The sequence below is a fragment of the Corvus moneduloides genome, chromosome 5 (genome assembly GCF_009650955.1).
Source record: "Corvus moneduloides isolate bCorMon1 chromosome 5, bCorMon1.pri, whole genome shotgun sequence".
Lineage (NCBI taxonomy): Eukaryota > Metazoa > Chordata > Aves > Passeriformes > Corvidae > Corvus > Corvus moneduloides.
The window spans coordinates 57,473,621-57,490,741 of NC_045480.1; the positions used below are offsets into that span (position 1 = coordinate 57,473,621).

A 17,121-nucleotide genomic window follows, 5' to 3' on the forward strand; every position below is an offset into this window, starting at 1 on the left:
ACTGGGGTTAGCAAGGTAAATCCTGGATGAATGCTTTGTCCCTTCTGAAATCTACCTTGCTAACACTCTGGAGAGAAGGCAGAGGCACGCACTGCTGCTGACATTGAGAATGCCCAACTGCCCCCCAATCTTTCATCCCTTCTTTCTTTCCTGCCCTGGTTTTTCTGGCAGGCACTGCCTGAGGAGCAGCACAGACAAGAGATAATTTCGCTTGTGCCAATCTCTGTGTAAGGAGAACACTCACAGCCCTAACACAGCTCTGCTCTCAGAAAAGACCAGCCCAGAGCACCTTTAGAGCAGGGCCAGATGAGCTGCAGTGCTGTGCTGGGGGATGAGAGACTGGCAGTGCTCCCTAAGCGCACACACAGCCAGGGCTGCCCAACACACCACACTGCCCTGATGGCCAGTGTGTTTTCTTGTAGTGTCATCCTCACGTTAGAGGCAAAACCAAGGAATTTTCCTACCCCATTCCTCCTCCTCCTCCCTGCACAGCTCCCTTATTAGTCTTACACTCACCAGGTCCGTCTTGTAAGCCCAGCTCACTCTCAGCCTCCCCACCAGCCCATGCCCCTTACAGCTGGCTGGGAAAGTCTTTTCACAGCAGGCTGTACCCACAGCTGCTGAAATGTGCCCTCAGTTTGCTATTGCCACTGCTCAGCAACTTCTGCAGCCAAAATCAGAGCTGGGGGTGGGAATAATCCGCCCCAGGGAGGCTGGTGAGCCCCAAGGCCTGCAGGGATGGGACAACATCAGGGACTGTGAGAGGGAGCACAGAGAACTCCTGCAGTGCTCTCCCACACAGCTGGTCTTGGCACTGAAGCACATTTTCAAACAGTGGGGAAAGACCAAATCTTCAGAAGCAGGCTACTTGATAAGGTGCTTAAAGAATGTTTCCGGATGAGAAGTAAAGGAGGTATCTGTACTGACTGACAGGAAGCACCAAGGACCTTCACCACAAGGCTCTCAGTAGAGGTTTGTCACACAGCCTCAGATCAAGAGAAAGCAAAAAAATTATTACATCCATGACTCTCCAGAACTCAAGCAACATGTCCCTCCCTTATTGCCAAAGGCCATTTACCTGCTGGTAGTACTGCTGGGCTGGAGCCTGGGGTGCCTGCATCCGCCCAGCCACCGGGCCAGCTCGTCCTTTGGGCATGGGCTCTCTCTCATATGGTCCCTTGAGGCCATCCTGTCCTGCTGGGAGCTCCCCTTGGGCTCTGCAAAGCCTGTCCCGTAGCTGCACGATGTTTGGCTGCAATCAGAAAAGGGCAGTGAAGGGAGGGGAAATGCACTGCCTGGCACGCGGTGTATCACAGCGAGAGGCAGAGTGGCCACTCTCTCTCAGAAGCCTGCTCCGCTTTATTTCATTGGAATAAGTCTTTTCTGCATGAGACATGAGGCCATTGGAACTGCCTTACAAGTGCCTGCCTCATTCCCAAACCAGCCTGTCTACAAATATCAGCTGATGGAAGATGAAGTCAGAAGAGAACAACCAAATGTCATTCGCTGTGTCTGGCTTGCAGGAGGGACACCCTTTGGCAGTCATTGGCTGCAGGCACAAGGGTGTGAAACCAAGAGGGAGCAGAAGTCTGTGCACGTCTGCCAGCTCAGTGAGGCCAGTGCAGGGTGAGGGTAACAGCCTGGCTGTCACATCCCAAGGTGCATGTCAAGTGGCAGCCCGGATGCCGAACTCCACTGTGAAGAGACCTTTGCTCCAAAGCACACCGGTCCACAGAGAGAGAGGGGAAGCAAAGAGCCTGAAGGCCCCATACCTGGTTGGTGTTGGCAGGGAGGAAGGTCAATGCTGCAGCCAGGCTTCCCTGAGCAGCCAGGAGGTTGGCATACTGGCTCATCTTCTCAGCCAAAAGGGCCCCCACGGCATTCGGGTCCACAGCCTGCGTGAGCTGCACAGCTTTGCGCAGGATCACGACCTTCTCTATTAAATCCTGAAAGAGCAGGAGGGGAAAAACCCACCCACAAGTGAGAACAATGAAGTGAAGGAAGTCTTGGCTAAGGACTGCTGTGGAGAGCTGCTCCTCAGGGCAGCCCTGCAGCACCCCTCCCACCCAAAGGGGAGCACAAGCCAAGCGCAGGTTTCCCGAACAGCCACAGCTGCACCAAAGGCATGGCTGTTCCCAGAGGATGGAACAGCAACCACCCACCAAGCAGCTTCTAACAGCAAAGCCAGCAGAGTTCAAGAGAAGTGCTTTTATTAAACAGGATTTCAGGGCCCTATCAGCACTGAGCATGTCCACCAAGTGGATGCTTTCATAAAACTATCTGGTGACAGCCTGAGAGCAAACAAACATCACAGCTGTCATCACTACTAGTGCCGGGCTGCTGCATGTTCATTTAGAGTGTTTCAGTAAGTCAGTTCTTATCCATCTTAAAAGGAGCTAAAAACTCCCTTGGGAGAGTTGTCCATAGTTTTCTAGTTGTTACAGCAAAATGGTTTTCCTGATATTCACCAGAAATACTCTATATCTTGCCTTCCTTGCACATCCCCAAACACCAGAGCTAGTCTTGGGTTGGGTTTCCTTCTAGTCCTAAATTACAGGAACATTTTCTGTTCCATTCTCTCATGTTTTTCTTACTGTATTTATACTACAAATATTCATTTGCCAAAATTAAACCCCTTTTTAAAATCTTACAAGAGATTTAATGAGAGTGTACCACACAAAAGATTTCAACCATACATTACTAATAGATTGTTTGCTAACCGTTTGTTTTTCCCAACAAATCAGCACTTCAAAAAAGGCAACTAAAAAAAAAAAACCACCAACAGCTTCTATTGCCACTATCATAGTAAACAAGCCACCTAATTAGGACTTTACCAATATTTTTCAATTTTACTGTCTGAGAGGCCAAAGCCATGCAATCAAAATGCAAATTCAAACTGAAGGTAAATCTGTAAATAAAGCCCTCAAAATTAAATAATTTTGATAATTCAAAACTGGAGAGAGTTAATGACATGAAGCAAAACTCAGATACACATCAGTTCCTTCAATTAACTACACAAGAGTCTCACAGTATCATCAAATAAATACTTTCCAAAACTGGTCCTTCAAAGGCCTTGAACAGATGGAAGAAACTAACATTGTACTATAAAATCAATTATTCCATAACTGCTTCATTCCACTCATCAATCCTATTCCCTCAAGATATCTGCTAGGAGCAATGTTTTTCACTGCTGGAAACCAAGCCTTGTATATGCAAACCCCTAGAGAAAACTCTCATGACAGCCTTCCTACAATTGTCTCTCCAGATTTAAATCTAATTCTTTTGATTTCTTCTCCTGAATTTCCAAAAGTATAGAAGTCCAAGTATTTCCTAACTGCAAAAGATGCAAGCACTGAAAGACCCTTCTTTACCACAACAATAAGTACTACAATTGTTTTTACACAAGTGTATTAGCAGCACCACCCAAAGAACAAGGCAAGCACAAGGGCCGCTGTACTTCCCAACACATTTTCCAGTACCACATTTATGTGTTATTTTTCCAGAAAGGAAAGGCTTGCATCCTGATGTACGTCAGTCAGCAAAGCTCTACACTAGGTAAGTTGATTTAAGAGCCAAATGACTGCAGTCTCTTATTTCCAACATCTTTTTTAAAAGAATTACCAACCTGAAGGGACAAGGGGCTATTTCCATCCTGAACTTTGGTCCAACAAGCAACGAGCTTATCCACGTTGCCGGCACAAATGTAACACAGGCAAGCTTGTGTCTGCAGAACGCTGTCCCCCTCATTTTCCAGCCTGCTACCCAGGAGATCTAGATAAAATATGAATAAAGATGCTGGTGAATCACTCTGGTGATCTCTCCCCACCACTGCTGAAGCTGGGGAAGCAACTGGCCGAGCAAAGCCATGGTACTGCTCCAGAATTAACCAGTCTGTGAAGTATCCTTACCGCAAAGGGCTGTAAACTCGTCTGGCCTGGCATAAGTGAGCACAGCAGCCAAAGCCTCTCTCCAATTCTGCAGGTCACAAGACTGCACAATCTCTTTCCAGTTCTTCGTTACAACTGCAGTGATGAGCTGGAACAGGACAGAGACCACAGTTAGAACCCTGGTAGGATTTCCTCTGTATAATACACAAGATAATTTGGATCTGTTCCAGTGTACTCATCCCCACTGTATCCAGGGTCAGGACAGGTACTGCACTGCAGTTCAATGGCTGCACAACAGCACATTTTACTTAAAAAGGAGTTCAGTGAAAAAAAATCACAGAACAAACTCAGAGAATATGCAAAGGCCAATTATTTTTGCTACAAAATGTACAAGAAAAGAATACACGAATCTCCACAAGCTGTTGCAAACAGTTTTCAACACTGTTTTTGCAGACAAAGATAACACACCAAGTACTTAGCTACAAGTCTTCTACACAATGAACAGGGAGAGGTATGGATTTTGTTTGTTAAACTGTTTCATTCAGCTTTAAGCTCTTGGTCTCAAGCTGACCAGCAAGGAGCAGTTGAAAAGGCTGCATAAAGGAAGCAGCAAGTTGGCAGCAATATCAGCCTGAGCTGGGCTGTAGTATCCCTGTCCTCCACCCACCCACCCACCCACCCAGGCTGCCTCTGCACAGCCCTCAGAATGAAATTCCAGTTTCTTTCTTCTCAAACTCTGCCTCCAGTTATTTTGCTTTGGACAAAAGACAGACTTGGCAGCTGTGCTGCTCTTTAGTGAACAAAGCCCTTCTCATGCGAAGACTTCAAGCTCAGAAACAGCTGAACAAGCAGTATGTGGGCAGTTTGGGACCAGAAAAGAAGAAACACCTGAACAACAAATGCAAGATCCTAACTACAAGGTCTGTCAGCATAGGCACAGATAACTGGCCAGCTCTTCATAAAAACACCTTTTCCCAAAAGATGAACTACAGTGGAGAAATTCCTTTAAAAGCTGCCACCCTTGCTAAACCAATTGTTCTTTTAAAGCCACTTCTCCTGTTTCAACCTCCTGTCACTACTTTCTCATACTGGTAGCAAAAAACAAAGATTTGCACAAGCAGCATCAGCAACCCCTAGCAGTGCAAAAAGCTGAAAATAACAATAACCAGCTGGCCGTAAGACACTGTCTCCTAGACAAGGGGTGATTAATCTACCCTGGGCATATTTTGCTCTCTCTTCTGTGCATGCAGTAAAACAAAGCATCAGCAAAATCTGTGTAGACCAATCACGGGTAGAAATCAACATGCTGCTGCTGGCCCTGAGCACAGGTCACCTGTGAAAAATGTGACAGAAGGGCAGACTGAAATGTGCCCTGCTTAAGGTATTTGTCTTTATTGTTGAGAATCTGTTAGTGTACATGCAACTCAGAGACACTGGAGATGAGATAAAGAATACTCTTGTTCACTGATATTCAGGTGGTGTGCCTCTTCTCCCTTTATCAATGCATTAAAAAAGACTAACAGAAATCCTTCTGCTCCGAGACCTTACAGACTTGAACACTTACTAACATCTGCCAGAAATAAACCTATAACATGGCAAGAAAACTTTTAAGGTGAAAAAGGGAGTTGCCAAAGGCATATGAGCATGTTAGCTCTGACTTGGAAACACATACCCTGGTAATTTTGCTCTGCATCTTGGCAAAGTACTTCTCCTGTGTCCGGGAGAGCAGCTCCTGCCCGCCGGCGATGGCCAGGATGATGGCATCGGCCATGCGGTTGTCGTGCAGGCACAGATCCACTGCGCTTTCAAAGTTCCCCGTCAGCAGAGCCTGTGTGATCAGCCCATCCACATCTGCAAGGAGACAGGGGTGCACTTCCAAATGCTGCCACAAAAGCCACTGAAAGATGCAGCAGCAGGTGACACTGTCTGACTGTACAATGCTGGCACAGCTGTCTGCAAACCAGCCTGCTCCTGGCCAGGTACTTACAGAGGTGCTCACCTTCACCTCCAGCCTCAAACACACAGGGGCACTGTCAAGCATTACTTACCTCGTTGCAGATCAAGTTCCTAGAGGTCTAAATGGCCTCTGAAACAACTACCTGAACAGTGCCATAAAAAGTCTAACCTCGACAGGGGTCAGTGGCTTCTGTGTTACTCAAGATCCCCTGGGAGTTTCTGTATGAACAGCACTTCATGCCTGACCAAGCGTGTCGACTTTTATATCAGAAATCACTCAGAGCAGCTGCCATGTCAGCAATAGGGTACACAAGTGCTGTATAACTTCCTTCCTTCCTCAAAAAAGTTGTATTTTCAAGTGCCTTGAGACTGTGTGATAATGCAGTTAGAGGCAAGTAATTACAACCCTTCACAATCTGTGCAGAATTTGCCTTCTCACTGGAACACCAGTATCAACATCAGTACTTATAAATAGCAGTACATACAATGAAATCAATATCAAGGTTTTTTTGTACCTCCACTAACAGAAATGTTAAATGTTGTCTTTGCAGATCCCAAATCTTCAGTTTCTTTTTTATGGTCCTTCAGCGTCTAAGAGAAAGGAAAAGCATGATTTTGGAGATTATGTAAACACCGAGAAATACACACATTTTAAAACCATGCGGCTCTTGCACTGCAAGTTAAATTTAGAACTTCACACTACCAGTCAACTCAGAGATCATTAACTCAGAAGGGAAGGTTATCCCTGTGTGCTAGTTTGGGCAGAGGTGAAGTCACTTTTCTTCAGTATGGGGCTGTGTGATTTGTCCTGGAAACAGTGCTGATAATGAGATGTTGTTGCTTTTGCTGAGCAGCACTTGCACAGCATCAAGGCCTTTTCTACTTCTCATACTGCACCTCCAGTGAGGAGGTGGGGAGTGCATGGGGAAGCTGGGATGAGACACAACCAGGACAGCTGACCCCAAACTGACCCAAGGGATATTCCAGGCCATATGACATCATGCTCAGCATAATACAAAGCTGGAGGAAGAAGAAAGAGGTGGATGTTTGGAGTGGTGGCATTTCTCTTCCTGTCACTGTTACATGTGATGGAGCTCAGCTTTCTTAGGGATGAACACATGCCTGCCCATGGGAAGCAGTGAATTAATTCCTTGCTTTGCTTTACAAAATAAACTTCCTTTATCTCACAAGTACCAGCAGCCAGACACCTGGATCCTGGGTACTGACTTGCACCTGTGCCCATACACACACAGCCCCCTCCGAGCAAAGCTAGAGGTACAAAGAGAAAATCAGAAACCTTTTCTTTCCTCCTCTTTCAATTTTAACCCCTACCAAGAACAGTCTACCATTAATGCTACCTAGGTTCCACTTTGAATTCCAGCTCATCCTTGAAACCCTTTGCACTAGACATACACCCTAGTTTAAATAAGCAAATTACACGTGAACACAAGCTTAATTTTCAACACAGAAGTCCAATGTAGCACTCAGTACAGGAGTGCTCAGTGGACAGAGGCTGCATTTTTTATAAAACTCACCCAGAATTAAGACAGAGACCACTTTGTGCAAGTACTTGGATTTTGGGATTTCAAACAAAACATTTCAATAATAAAAAATAATATCAAGAGGGAAGTCTCTCTCCACCATCAAATTTCACAGCACAGGCTAAGCAGAGTGCAGAGCCTGACCCACAAACTGCCTCCTCTGTCACAAGCCACTGCTCCATACACGAAGGGAGTTCAGGAACACCCTGCTTGTTCAGCTAAATTGAAGGACACAGTCGACCAAAGATAGGCCTTTGGATGGGAAGCAAGTCTGAAACAAGCTTTATGTTGGGCTCATGAAAAGGACACAGTGCCTGGAAAATTATTTTGTTGTCAGATAACACAGGATGCGTGTTTGTATCAGTTGAGATCATGTTGTGACTATCACAGGACTAACGTGCCCATCCATTTACTTTACATATGGGCACACCCTGATGCATCACCAGTGGCTTCAGGCCAGGCTCACAAATATTTAGGTAGGCTAAGGTCATGTTTGGCTGTGAATTCTCTCCTAGAAGAGACATTTGTTATGAGACATCCGATATCTTCATGACTGCATACAGCAAAACCCTTACCCAGTCAGATACACGTGTCTGCCTCTACAGAGCCCAAAGAATTAACAAGCAATCAAGCACCTAACCAAGGAGAGCATTCTGGTTTTGGTGTCCTTAACAGGCTGTTTGTTATGTGGAGTCAAGTGCACCACTCCATCATGAGGAGTGAGCCTTAAACCACTGTCCCATCCCACAGACAGCTGCAGACAGGCACCAAGCACAGGGAGCACAGCTAACAACCCAAATTCTAACCCAAAAAGGAGACTGAGGGAGTGGGGAAGAATGAAGTTGGCCTATTCCACAGCAGTACAGCATATTCAGTGCTAGTGACACCTCATAAGGCAGGGGCTGGGTCCTTAGTGCTAATTATAGACCTGTCCCCATATGTAAAACACAGGGCTGAAAACAATGCTGTTCAAATGGTCAGACAGGAGCAGTAGGTGTAGGATCCCAAATGCTGGCATGGTGGAGCACAAACTGCCTGCGATAAACCTGGCTGAACATACTGCCTGAAGCAGATGAAAAAAATCTCAAGTAACTTAACAAGAGACCAGTTTTACCATTCTAAATAACTTTTTGTATTTCTGTATATCCTCAGCAGCAGGAAAAGCCAACAAAATGAAATGCTGTCAAAAGGAACAAAGTAAACAGAGGGGAGGTCAGCAGGGTTAGTCTAGAGGGCAACAGATACCTCTCCCAAGAACTGCTCCTCTGTAGTCTGGCCTTCATCACCCTCGTCTGGCACAGATGCATCAGATTCTGCAGGAGCCTTCAGCAGAGAGAAGACGCCATAAAAATCCACCAGCAAAAGAGGCAGAAGTACTTTGCATTGCAGAGTATAGTCACCTTCCCACCAAACAACAGTTAGAACCAGACTGAAAATCACAGAAATGCATTGGGAATATATGCTTGAGCATCACAAACATGGTAGAGGCCGTTTCCCTGCTCTTTGTAATTACACAGTACCTTGTGCTGTTTTCATCTCAGCTGCCTCAAAACATGCAACAAAAGCCCTCTTCCCCATTAGGCATCTACAGAAGACTCTGAACTGTCTGTGGCACAAAAGCAATGCAGTCCTGCTGTAGACTCAGGCCATTGCAATCACAATGGGCAATGCCTGCACTGTAGTTACCACTCCTGTAGGAAAAGTTACAGGACCACACTCTCAGTCCTGTTTTTGAAGCCTGATGAAGGCAGTGTTCTTGAAATCAGGTGCCAGGCAGCAAGGCTCTGCCCTGTCTCACAGGCAGCACAAAGTGCCACAGTGGGCAAGACATGCAGCAGCAAGGAAAGGTGGAGGGACACCAATGAGACCCCAGATTAAAACCTGTGACTGAGAGCCCTTCATTGGAAAAGGAGGGGAACATCTGAGTGAAAAATAAGTGGCTGGTTTTTTTAAATACCTTCATCCTACTGAATGTAGGAACTTGCCATATGCTGGATTATTTGTGACTTACTTTGGGACAGCTATCAACTGAAAAGAAAAATGACTCTTACTTTGCAAATTACCATGGCATTATAGAACTAACCACAGAGTTACATACATGTGTTTGCTTACCTCTCCCAAGACACCATCTGCAAGACCTTCTTTATTCAGAGCAGATGTGATCTATAAAACAACATATTGAAGTAAGTACCCTTTTAAAGAGGCACCAAATTCTCAGACTGCAAAACTGGCACATGTAGCTACTATGTTGCTTACACAACACTTAACATGAAATTAAACATTTTAACATAAAACTAAAGCCATTTCCTTTTCCAGCCTGGTGATGGATTTACTGCTAAGACCCCTACACCCCAAGCTCTGATGGAAACAACAGCTGCACTATGCCTTTAAACCTTTAATTGTTAACTCAAGGGCCTCAAACCTCAACTAGAGCTGCTGGAAACCACAGGAAAAAAAAGCAGTATCAGAACATGAAGGACAAAACCCTCTGTCTGCTCTGGTCAGGGAAAACAAAGCAGTGACAATCCTTGTGGAACAGGGAGCCTGTCAGGAAGCTGTGCTTTCAAGCACATCAAGTACATGGCTGTGGACTAGGATTTTCCAAGGTACAAAAGAGTTAAAATGCTCAGCTTCTACTGCTTTGCGAAGCAAGTCGTGACTCCAGATTCAATTAGGGCTCTCAAAGCCAGCGATTTTATGGATAGAGTTTCTATATTATTTCAGCGTCAGGGAGCCTGGGTTTCACATTGCTCCTAAAATTATCTACTGCTTTTGGTATTGTAGGCTTTATTTTACCCTTGTAGGCTGGTTTGTGTAAAGAGCTGAGCCCAAATTGCCAGAGAGAGTTTTCTCTTTCTTTTTTAATCACTGGTTTACAATAAAAATGGGAAATCCAGGACTTGGCTTGCATGAGAATCACAGGTTTTAAGACTATAACCCACCCTCCCATGTTCCTAACAGCTTATTACAAGAAGCTGAAATCTGTGATCCCTGTTTTACTTTCCTAATGCTACCAGTAACAGGAAAACCAAGTTGTGATTTAGTGAGCTTTTCATCTGGGTATCACAAACTTTCAGATGACCTGTACTGTGTTGCTTCTTGACACTGTAGAAAGCATGGACTCAACTTTTATGGGGAATGTTTTTAGAAAACAGCTCATAAAAACAGAGCATTGTAGCTCCTCTCATCTGTTTCTCAAATACTGAAATAATGGTGTAGGCCTGGCATTCCAGGCCACCCAGTTCAGCTGTGCCCATTTTCCCAGCTTCTCCCCATGCACAGGGCATATCAAACCCAGAGAAACAGCAAGCAGTGGGCTTTAATCTCATGAGGTCACTCTGCAGAACCACTACTAAATTTCAACTGGATTTTCTAATTGAAAGCTGCTTCTCAAAAACAGGGTTACCCTTGCTGTGCTTGCCTTTGCACAAATATTTAGAAGCTGAGGACAAACTGTTATCAAAACCATGATTTTTTTCCATAATCATATTAATTTTGCCCTGAAGGACATTTAATTCATGAGCACAATGACACTTTAATGGAGTCAATCTTGGAAAATAAAAACAGTTTGATATAATGAAAATGAGTCAAATGTTAAAATGAAATACTAGATAGTTCCTGGGTAGACAACTGAAAGCAACGAAGAGCCAAAAGGCACAGCAGGTAACTCCCTGTAACACTGAGTAAAAACCTTCCAACTGGGAAGAAAGGTCTATAATGATGTGCAAATTGCTTCCTGGTAATCCAAATTTTGCTTTTCCAAATGTAACCACATTTGACCTTTGGGGTTGGCTTTTTTTCTTTTTCTTTCAAAAATGAATGATGCCTCCCACAAGCAAAAAAGACTACCCCAGGTTTTCCTAGTTAATGATAGCCTGAAAACTGCTTACGTGTTCTACAACCAGAAAGCCTAAAAGCATATCCCATTCCAGATGCTAGAGCAGAAGGATGTCACATGGCAAAGTAACATGACTAGCCTGAATCAATAAATATCAAAGCTTCTTGAGGGGTGAGAATTTCAAATCAACTATGGACAGTCAGATGCAGACATCTCTGAAGTCTGTTGCCTGCTCTGACATTTCCATTGAACATCCGTATTACAAGAAGACACAACTAATGAAAAAACCCAACAGAGCAAACTGTTTTCTGTAAGAATGCTGAAGTACTCAGAAGTTATTTATCTCACATATCACACATTTACCTTCTTCCTCAGATCATCCTTCCTGTATCCTAAGAGCTCGAGGTACTTAACACGTGAATCTTCTTCGAAGTTCACCTTTAAAAAGTTAAAGGCCATATTGCAATTTACAACTCTTCATTTTCTCCCTCACTGGCACAAATGACTCAGTGAGATTCACTGACTGAGTAGACTGAATGTAATAAAGAGAACTGCGAAAGTCTTCAGTGACTTGGGCAACTGAGCAGGTGGGCAAGGCTTCCATCTGGTTATTGTAGGTGAATAATCTGTTTATCTGCTTCACTTGGAAACCTCTAAATGCTCGGAGTGAGCAGTGAAAAGCCCATCTAAAGCTATCCCAAAGCTTTAATCCTTCTCACTAGCTCCCTGTACAAGTATGTGCTGATGGGGGATATCAAAAACCATGGGATACCTTCACCCACACCTTTGCTTTGCCATGACTTCTCACAAACACCCCTGACCCTGAGGACCCTCCCTCTTCTGGTGGGCCCCCTCCAGTGACCTGGCTTATGGGCACTATTCCCACAGCCTGCAGCTTTTGGTTCCCAGCACCTCTCCTGCTAAATGTGCAGAAGGAACCACGTCCTGGCTTTCCCAGTCAGTGGGGAACTCCCAAAGGGCTGTTACCCTATTACCTTTAAGAAGGCCCACACGTTCCTCTCAAAGTCAGCCAGGGCCATGTCGATTTTCTTCTGACAGTAGCTGACAAAGCCCTCGGACTGCACAGCCTCCTGCAGCTGGTTTGAGCGGGCCAGGAACTCCTTCTCTGTGACAACCTGGCTCACGTAGACATGGGGATGCTGCTGCTGCTGCTGCTCCATGCCCGGCTGCTGTGGAGACTTGGAATTCTCAAACGTCACCAGCTTGCCTCCAAACTGGAATTGAAGCACACACGCAGTATGTGAAAAGTATACAGCAGGGAAGCAAGCATGAAAATGTGTTTTATGTAACATATATACGCTTATTGCCCAATAACTGAACACTCCTGACATCTGCTCATTGATTTGTCCCGTCCCCCCCCAATATTTCTATGCATATAAGGAGCTTGTGGGATAAGTAGGTTCACATTTAATAAGATTTATAAGCACAGCCATTCCTGTGCCTGTGTTTTTCTCAGGCAAAAGACTGACCAGAAACTGAGAGCTAGAGCCATGGATTTATAGAGTACCCAGCATCAGTGGAGTATCTCGTGATACTGCAATGCAATTATCAAAGAAACCTATGCATCATTAAGTAAACGCTCAAGCATGATGTCTGCCCTGCTCTTGCCAGGCTGTTTAGCAGTTGAAATCCTACTGAGAGATAGGCAGTAAGTTGTGACAACATTTGAAGAGGTAAAATCAACACAAGAAAATAATTAGGAGGGGCTTATGATATTATTTCATTCTGTAGCTCAAAGTTAATTTACACAGGCTAGTCCAGTAAAATCTGCCTTAAAAAAAAAGCAAAAGCCTAGCCAGGAAAAAGACTGACACCTGGCTCCTACAAAACCAGGACAAATAAGGGAAAAAACAACATCATAAAAGACACATCAGTCAGTGGCTAGGCAACATCACGTCTGACAAGAGAAAACTGCATTTAATTTGTGCATCAGATTGTGAATAAGCAGACATACAAGGCTGAAAATTGAGAAGTATTTCAGCAGAGAAGTCAATTTCAAATGGACAGGCTAAAATCTCCAGAAGATCCCAAATAAATGGCCTGTGAGTTTAGAAAATAAGCCAAAAGTGGAGCCAAAGAGCAGATGACTGCAAAAAGCGGCGCTTGCCATGCCCTCACCTGGCTCCTCTGCAAATCAACTGGCCATAGAGGAACCCAGCCTTGTGCTGCGACAGCAACTCCTGCTCCCTTGATCAGAGCTAACCTGAGTGTTCTCCACCACACTGACTCACATGAGTGAGGTCTGAAGCTGTGAAGTCTCAGATACTTGCCCAGTTTGGTCTCATTCCCCCCTCCCATTCCCTCCCATGTATATTTGTTTACTCCAAAGCAAGCACTGCACAGAAATAAAACCGAAGCCCTAATGCCAAAACACAGACTAACAAATGCCTGTTGGCAATGTTTCTTTTCCCCAAGCATTTCGGTCAGGCTTTTGCTGCCCCGAGCACCTCCCACTATGGTGACAAACAGGAAGTTCTCCCAAGGTGGAGCACCACACTGAACTCCCCCCTTCCTAAGGGGTTTAGCAGGTGCCAGCTATCTCCCTACCTGCCTGGCCAACCCTGCCCATCCCTGTCTCCCCCTTACCGAGAAGGATGCTCCCATGGGTCGCCGAATCCACTTGGGTGGTTTCTTCAGAGGCAACACCACACTCTGTGGGGCAGTCTGCTGGGGAAGCTGCAGGGGAGGCAGGGGCTGGCCAGTGCCAAAGGGATCAAGGTTCCCAAAAGACGAGGAGAGCTTTAATAACACAAGGGGGAAAAAACAGAAGTGACATTTCTCTTATGAGCTAAACATTTATTTGTGCTGAAGTGGTACTCCTGCAAGCAGGGCTGCAGACAGCCGCTGAAGACTTCCCATGGTTTGTCCCCCCACCCTTTCTGTCCCTATTCTTAGCTGAACAATTTTCAACACCTGGTCAACTTGCTTCTGCCTCAAGCCATCGGTGCTGCCGCCCATGATGGAGTAGACACTGATGCGCCCGTCGAAGGAGGCCGCAGACATGACAGCAGGGTTCCTCGGGCACCACTGGATATCAAAGCACCACTGTGTGTTCGTGGGCAGCTCGTACAGCACCTGGGGAGCAAAACCAAGCCCAACCAATCAGAGCTTTCCTGGAGCACCCTGCCACATAGCAGCTATCCTCCCGTCTGCCCTGAGACTGGTCTGCTCTTGCTGCTCCCCAGCAGTCTCCACATCACCGTACACACTAACAGCGGGCAAAGCCTGATGATCCCCAAACAGCTGAATGTCACACACCACTGCTTCATTTCCTTCTCCTCCCATTAAATCTTCTCTTTAATCTACACAGGACAAATTATGCAGGTGGAGTGTATCTGTGCTGTCCCACTGAGAGCTGTGAGCTGCTGACATTCATGCTAACTTATTCAAAGCTGATTTAGGTATCCCCACACACTACATGGAGTAAGTCTGTTTTCACAGGAAAACTGAAAAAGGTAAAACCTGCACCCTGGGCAGACAGCCTCTTGTGCCCTGGGACAGATAAGCCCCCCTTACAGCAGACATTTAACCATAAATGAGGAGAAAGTCAAAGAACAAAACGCTGACTGTCAGCAAAATGCTGTCTCCCAGGAAACTGCTTTTATTTTTAATAAAAACATGCAGCATGATTCAACCACATGTAAAAGCTTCGGAACAGCACAGGATCCAGCTCAGATAACTCATTTACCACTGTACAGCTTTTGCACTTCTGGGCCAGTGTCTGAATTTTAGAAACACTTCCCACTCCACAACTGTTGCCCACTGGAGGCAAGGATCCCTCCAGCACGTCTGAAGCGCTTCTCATGGTCTAGGGACAAACACTGTCTGAAAAACAGATCTGCATTCTCATTGAAAGGTATCCCCAGGCTCAAAAGGGTGGGGTGGGAACACATTTGAGTGGCTTTCACTGATCTGCCACTATTATGGCAACCTACAAAATTCCTCCTGTCTGGATAAAGTTCTTACAGAAGGAAAAAGGCAACTACAACAATGATCCAGCCACACTGGACCCAAAACAAAAGAGTAGGAAGCATATACTTAGTTTAAGTGGAGCCATTTCCATCTCTTATAATGAACAGGGACATCACTACTCGGTAAGAGAGAAGCAGCAAGGACAAATGTGTAATATTGACAATACCAGGAAGGAATCCTGCACCACCAGAACACACTCAGAAAACACATATAGCAATAGGATAGGGAGAAACTTCCCACAGAAGCATCATTCCTAGGAATGCAAGCACAGGAACACATACGTGCTTTGCTACCTCTGAGCAGAGATTTTTGGGGTTTTTGTAAGTGGCATGTATACAATACCTCGCCTGTGTTAGGGTTGGAGCAGAGAATTTTAGCATCCTTCCCACAGCTAAGTAGCAGCTCTGGATCTGCCATACTCCAAGCAATGGCCAATATACCCCTGCATGAAAAGCCACAACCAAAAGAAGCTTAATGTAAATGCAAAATGGTGATAAATAAAGCATATTTATAAGTTCAGCATCCCACGTCTAAATGCCCTCTCCACCCCTTCCTCTTACAGGGGGAGGAATTTTTCAATGTTATCAGTCCTTGTTTTGTTGAAATAGATGGTTTCTATTTTCTGCATGAAAAAGTATAAAGATGCAGCCATTGTATCTGAAAATTAAATGCAGTATTCATGTGGGAGAACCTGGGCATTAGTGTAACAATACGGTTTGTTTGCCTGCAGTGTCACTAATATCCAGTGTGCAAACCCATAGGTAAGGTCAGTGACTAGCGATTTATCAGCTTTTTATTAACAAGAGATTCAAGTCAGCAGAACCCACTGGCAGCTGTTTTGGTAGAAGCCACAACACTGTTCTCCCTCCTTAAATCAAGCATTGGATTTGAGCAATAAGGAAGGTTTTATCAGCAATAAAGGAGGGACAAGAGTTTAACAAAATCATCCACTATGCCCAAAATTAAGGCACTTAGGGGACTGAGGGGCAGAGAAATGGTGCAAACCCACACATGAGGATGTGCCTGGGTGCACCTTTAGTACATTATTCAGGCAAAATCAACTACCATTAACTCTTTTTACCTTAGCTTCCTCCTCTTAAACTCAGAAACAAACAAGTAGCTTCACTGTTTCAGCAGCGCGGTGAGTTTATTTAGTTATTTAATTTTGGGACCTGTTCCCTTCAAAGTACCAAGTTCCAAAAAGGCAAGTCTTTCATGGCACAGCATATAGCGCTGCCTGCTGCTGAAACTGCCCCCTTAACCAAGCCTTCCTTCACAGAGGACAGCAGGAAGTGAGATGTACAAACCAGGACAGCCACCAGCAGTGCAAACACCATGGAGCACACCACGCTATGCAAGACTCGTACCTTGTGTGGCTCTCCAGAACACGAAGTGGCGAGGAGGCAAATCTGAGGTCCCACATCTGAATAACAGGCAGCCTGTCATCCTCTGAGGCCAAAATCATCTGGGTGGCAACTTCAGGGTGCCACGCCAAGCCTGAGCAGTGCATCTAAGGGGTGACATCGGGCCAAAGCATCACATAACTAAGCAGCACTAAAAGAAAAAGGAAGCTAGACCAAATATGTCTGTGTGCATGGTAAAACACTGTTGTGAGGGAATTTGTAGCTGTGTTTCTGGGCATTATTTCTGACTGCATTCAGCGTGGATATTTCTCCTTAATCCTGTGAATGAGGACACTTGCAGTTAGGTTTCCCAAGGTCCTCTCAGAGAGATTACATTGAGCTGACTTTTTCACGGTCCTACATTTTAATGTGAGAAAACAGTAAAGTCCACCATATAAACCTTTTCCTCTACTACTTTTATTGATATATTAATAAAAGCCAACATTAGGCAGAGGCTATTGTCATGAGAACATTGTATCACAGGACTACCATCACATGATGAA

The 17,121-nt window shown here is 45.1% G+C and overlaps 1 protein-coding gene across 10 annotated transcripts in view; it reads right to left on the reverse strand.

Moving 5' to 3' along the window:
• Positions 1-17,121, reverse strand: part of SEC31A (SEC31 homolog A, COPII coat complex component) — a 39,882-nt gene that overhangs the window by 15,061 nt on the left and 7,700 nt on the right. For 9 of the 10 annotated variants that reach the window (XM_032108735.1, XM_032108738.1, XM_032108742.1 and 6 more), the window contains exons 8-21: positions 16,583-16,725; positions 15,558-15,657; positions 14,157-14,318; positions 13,830-13,982; positions 12,218-12,457; positions 11,586-11,660; positions 9,497-9,547; positions 8,630-8,707; positions 6,359-6,434; positions 5,560-5,738; positions 3,909-4,035; positions 3,626-3,771; positions 1,773-1,946; positions 1,079-1,252 (exon numbers count right to left, since the gene is read on the reverse strand). In XM_032108735.1, coding sequence (XP_031964626.1) covers positions 1,079-1,252; positions 1,773-1,946; positions 3,626-3,771; positions 3,909-4,035; positions 5,560-5,738; positions 6,359-6,434; positions 8,630-8,707; positions 9,497-9,547; positions 11,586-11,660; positions 12,218-12,457; positions 13,830-13,982; positions 14,157-14,318; positions 15,558-15,657; positions 16,583-16,725 — 1,878 coding nt within the window. The remainder of the gene's footprint in view (positions 1-1,078; positions 1,253-1,772; positions 1,947-3,625; positions 3,772-3,908; positions 4,036-5,559; positions 5,739-6,358; positions 6,435-8,629; positions 8,708-9,496; positions 9,548-11,585; positions 11,661-12,217; positions 12,458-13,829; positions 13,983-14,156; positions 14,319-15,557; positions 15,658-16,582; positions 16,726-17,121) is intronic. The other variant, XM_032108737.1, reaches the window with a different exon arrangement.